Raw genomic sequence first — 5,371 nt, forward strand, 5'->3', positions numbered from 1 at the left:
GTCTCCTGCCTGCCCCCTGTGACCTCCCTATCCGCTGTTTCCTGGCTGCCCCCTGTGACCTCCCTGTCCTCTGTCTCCTGCCTGCCCCTTGTGACCTCCCTGTCCTCTGTCTCCTGCCTTCCCCCGGTAACCTCCCTGTCCTCTGTCTCCTGCCTGCCCACTGTGACCTCCCTGTCCTCTGTTTCTTGGCTGCCCCCTGTGACCTCCCTGTCCTCTGTTTCTTGGCTGCCCCCTGTGACCTCCCTGTCCTATGTCTCCTGCCTGCCCTCTGTGACCTCCCTGTCCTATGTCTCCTACCTGCCCCCGTGACCTCCCTGTCCTCTGTTTCTTGGCTGCCCCCTGTGACCTCCCTGTCCTCTGTTTCTTGGCTGCCCTCTGTGACCTCCCTGTCCTATGTCTCCTGCCTGCCCCCTGTGACCTCCCTGTCCTCTATCTCCTGCCTGCCCCCCGTGACCTCCCTGTCCTCTGTCCCCTGCCTGTCCTCTTCCTGAATGCTGCACATATTTATAGTTATAGACAGTACCAGACTGACATTTCATGTTATTAGATTTCATAGTAATAAAACTGTGATTTATGTTTCAGAAGACACATGGAAACTCATCATATGTCTCATTCCCGGCATTTTGCTTTCCCTAATGATTGTCGCTGCAATAATTTTCTGTTTCCGGAAGAAAATTAAGAACATTTGGTAAGCGCTTAACAATACTACATCATTTTCTCCTGCTTATAATTAGCAGCATGGAGTTCTGCCGTGATGGAAGTGAATCATTCATTCATTATCTTAAAAGGCTGAATACAGAAATTGCAGAGACATTGGTTTTGATTCATTAAATTGCAATATCATCTAAGCTATGCTTAACAGATGTTCTATAAAGAAGGGAGAGTATTGCAGCTCCGTATTCATATTCACCATTAAATGTAATTTTATTTTCAGCAGTGTGATTAAATTTGACCTTGTATAAACCTCCTGCACAGCAGAGATCAGAGTAATAGAAGGAGAGTCAGCACAAGGAGCCAATCAGTTTATTTGCAAGAGAGATTGGAGTAACAGGGAGATGAGCTCTTCTCCATGTAATATCAGTCTGTAGGGAGGTCCATGACAGCCGGGGTTTAGAGGAAATAGCTTCAATCATACTGGCTGTCATACAACCCAGAAGACTGAGGACATCTTGTGGCCAAAAAGAAGTACTGCGAGGGACAAATTGTAAATGAGTATTGCAGCAAAACCAACATTTTTAATTGATTCTTAAAAGGTTTTCTGCTGTATTTTTGTTAAAATGCTAACACTAAGCAACACATGAGTACAGAAAGCCATTATACACTTCCATTTAATGCAGTTTTTTGAGACCTTATTAAATTTCTTCATTGGCTCAGAATCTTTTCATGTTTTATTATCAGGATAAAATGGTACAGGAAGGACAGATTGACTTCTGCCAGCAATGACCCCCAGCAACCTGACAGCATTTATTGGGAAATAGATCAGTCAAAGGTAGGAATCCAAACTAAAAGGACCTAAAGCTAAAATGAAGTTTGGTTATATTTTCTCTTCCAACCTTGTCATCTACAGTGTCATTACAACTATGTATCTGTGCTTCTCTATGCAATGCAGGCAGATATTGGCTGGTGGGAGGGGCTACAGGGTGCTGTCTAGGTATGTAAGTCATCTCTATAGCTCCTCCTACAGGACAGCTCAAGGTCTACAAAAAGCCAAGGAGTTTGTGGAATATGTGACGTTGGCAGAACCCTCCGGCTTGGCATCAGTTGGGTCTCTGTCCCTATTCCACTGAACTGTTATGTCTTATGACAATATTTAAAAAAGAGGGGGAAATGGGGCATTTAGAGGCATTCAGGTACATTATGGCCATGATCTTTGTCCTTGCAATGTTTTCTTTTGATACTTTGTGAAGCATTGTCCTTGTCCTAATTAATTTTCATGCAATTTGTGCAGGAGGTCTGCGGTAAAGCAGGGACTGCTTCAAGGGCTGGAAACCAGATTGATACTGTATATATGACAGCGATGCACCTACCTCTGGTATGTACTAATGTAAACCAACATCATGTAACATCATATTCACTAAATACCCCCATCATCCAAACATTAAACCCCTGAAAGGGGAAGGGATGCCATTGATGATCTGGTTACAATGTGGTGCAATGACAATGTGGTGGGAAGGTATAATAGTCAGCTCTTGGAGGTGATGTGTTGGAAGCAGGATAAATGGAGAAGTGAAAGGATCTGAGTGACTTCAGCAATGGCCAGGTTGTGATGGATGGATGACGGGGTCAGGGCATCGCCTAAATAGATGGTCTTGTGGGGTGTTCCAGGTATGTCATGGTTAGTACCTACCAAAGTGATTTAATGAAGGACAACCAGGGTCATGGGCACCCTAGACTCATTGATTAACATGAGAATTTTGCAGGGGAGCTACTAAATTGCCAGTAATGGGGGAACCATGGGTGCACAGCACACAGAGCATGACAATGTATGGGACCACATAGCGACAGATCAGTCGGAGTGCCCATGCTGACCCTTGTCCATCTCCAAGAGTGCCTGCAATGGGCACCATTATACCTGGACCATGGAGCAACAGAAGAAGGTGGCTAGGCCTGAAGAATCATGTTTTCTTTTAAGTCATGTGGATGAGCAGAAGGGTAATTACCATGAAAATAGATGGCAGCATGATGCATTATGGGATAAAAGCAGGCCAGGACAGATTGATAAACAATCCCAGGGGACTGCAGTACACATGCAAGAATTTTGCCGAAACCATCCTAACCAATCATCTCAACAAGCATCTAGTGCAGCTGTCACCAACTTTTTTGGTCTCGCGGACCACTAAAATTACCGACTCCTGACCGCGTATGCGTGGGGGCCGGTTGTCAATCAAAGGGGAGGAACCTCCCACCATAGTGATGTCATAACGTCATAACCCTGCCCACTCTGCCGTCGCAAATCTGAACCTGCGATGAGAGAGTGGGCAGGTTGTGTCGTGAAACACAGCCTGCCCACTTCCCTCAGCCAGGGATTTGCAAGGGGGACGTGGTCCGTGGCTCTGGCCGGTGTGTCCCCCCGACGGAGTCATTCTCCTGAACCCGCTTGGGGGTGCACCGACCAGAGCTTCGGACCCCCAAAATCTTCTCGCAGACCATTAGTTGTCTGCGAACCACCGGTTGGCGACCGTTGATCTAGTGTGTGTAGAGGAAATGCTGCTACTATATTGGTGCCAGACAAGTCTTGTGGGTTCCATCCCAAGCTCATAAGGGGGGAAACTACACAATATTAGGCAACTGGTTTTAATATTTAATATTTATAAGGTAAACCAAGACCCTACTAGATGGAAAGTCATATATCAATGAGAAGAACACATTCCTTTAGATGTTCTGGGTACAAGTGGAATAAGGATCACAGCCCCACCACAGTCTAGAACAGTGTTTCTAAACCTAACAAAGCGGAACCCCTTGAAATAACTTTCATGTCTTCATGGAACCCTTACTACCCCTACTGACCCGGAAGTCTCAAATTGCTAATGGGTCAAGGAACCCCCAGCAACCTTTGGAGGAACCCTGGTTGAGAAACACTGGCCCAGGACCACAGCCCTTCTACAGTTTTCTCAAAGCCCTTACACAACCCTATTATTGCACAGCGCTAACCACTAAACATTGAACCTTTACATTATATAATTACATAGTAGGTCAGGTTGAAAAAAGACATAAGTCCATCAAGTTCAACCACTAGGGAAATAAACATATCCCAGATATAAAACCCTATAAGACATAGTTGGTCCAGAGTAAGGCAAAAAAAAAAACCCGGGTACAATTTTCTTCAATAGGGAAAAAATTCCTTCCTGATTCCATGAGGCAATCGGATGTTCCTCGGATCAGCAGTCACTGTTATTTTTACTTTAAAGCCTTAATCCCCAGTTATATTCTGTGCTTCTAGAAGAACATCCAGATTTTTCTTAAAGCAATCTATAGTAGTTGCTGAAACTACTTCCTGAGGGAGCCGATTCCACATTTTCACAGACCTTACAGTGAAGAATCCCTTCCTTATCCGGAGCTTAAACTTCTTTTCCTCCAGATGCAAAGAGCGCCCCCTTGTGTTTGTAATGATCTCAAAGTGAATAATGGGGAAGAGAGTTCTCTATATGGACCATTTATATATTTATACAGGGTGATACGTCTCTTCTCAAGGGAGAATAGATTCAGTTCAGCTAATCTCTCCTCATAGCGGAGCTCCTCCATTCCTTTTATTAGTTTAGTTGCCCTTCTCTGCACTCTCTCCAATTCCACAATGTCCTTTTTGTGAACTGGTGCCCAAACCTGGACTGCATATTCCAGATGTGGTCTGACCAATGCTTTGTACAGGGGCAGGATTATGTCTCCATCTCTGCAGTCTATTCCTCTTTTAATACAAGAAAGTACTTTACTAGCTTTAGATATTGCAGCTTGGCATTGCATGCTGGTATTAAGTCTATGATCTACCAGAACCCCCAGATCCAACTCCATTTCTGACTCCCCCAAATGTATTCCCCCTAGACAGTATGAAGCATGCATGTTGTTAGCTCCCAAGTGCATACCTTTACATTTATCTATATGAAATGTCATTTGCCACTTGGCTGCCCAATCACACAGTACATCCAGGTCTGCTTGTAGATTATAGACATCCTGTATGGACGTAATTCCATTACATTATTTGGTGTCATCTGCAAACACAGAAATGGTACTTTTCATCCCAAACTCTATATCATTTATAAAGATGTTAAACAGTAAAGGTCCCAACACTGAACCCTGGGGTACACCACTAATAACCTTAGACCATTCAGAGTATGAATCATTAATCACAACTCTCTGGGTGCAATCTTTAGGCCAGTTCTCTATCCATTTACAGATTGACTTTTCTAAACCTATCGACCCATGAAATGTATAATATTCACATAATCTTTGATTTTATCTACAGAAGCCAACCTCTAGAAGAGGAGAATTGCTACAAGACGACATTGAAATGTATTGTGACTGAAGGATCTCATAACATTCTATATGAAATGGAGAGTGAAGCTGATCAGAGATCTTTTTTAGAGATCTGGGGGTCTGTCCGTGATCCTGGACCGTGTCTGCTGCTAGAACCTTGCAGGCTCCACAAAGGCTCCAGGGATTGTTAGCATTTGTAAAGCTTGTTGATTGCTTTTAGTTTTTGTCTCATGATTAAGCTGTGAGCTTTATGGAAGAGCAAAACTTTTAGGCTTTTAAAGTCCCTTTTAGGAAAGTGGAAATGCCTGGCAGCAAAGTCTTATTCTGTGATTTGTAATGTAACACTAAAATGATTATTAGCTAAACTGTTAGAAAGACGAATAAAAGTTTTTTTTTAACTTTA

The 5,371-nt window shown here is 43.7% G+C and overlaps 1 protein-coding gene across 3 annotated transcripts in view; it reads left to right on the top strand.

Annotated features, from left to right (window-relative positions):
* Positions 1-5,371, top strand: part of LOC140341659 (SLAM family member 6-like) — a 25,897-nt gene extending 20,526 nt beyond the window's left edge. For 2 of the 3 annotated variants that reach the window (XM_072427497.1, XM_072427498.1), the window contains exons 4-7: positions 583-688; positions 1,399-1,489; positions 1,949-2,032; positions 4,958-5,371. In XM_072427497.1, the coding sequence (XP_072283598.1) occupies positions 583-688; positions 1,399-1,489; positions 1,949-2,032; positions 4,958-5,017 (341 nt within the window). In that variant the 3' untranslated portion in view covers positions 5,018-5,371. The remainder of the gene's footprint in view (positions 1-582; positions 689-1,398; positions 1,490-1,948; positions 2,033-4,957) is intronic. The other variant, XM_072427499.1, reaches the window with a different exon arrangement.

Source organism: Pyxicephalus adspersus, chromosome 12 (assembly GCF_032062135.1).
Source record: "Pyxicephalus adspersus chromosome 12, UCB_Pads_2.0, whole genome shotgun sequence".
Lineage (NCBI taxonomy): Eukaryota > Metazoa > Chordata > Amphibia > Anura > Pyxicephalidae > Pyxicephalus > Pyxicephalus adspersus.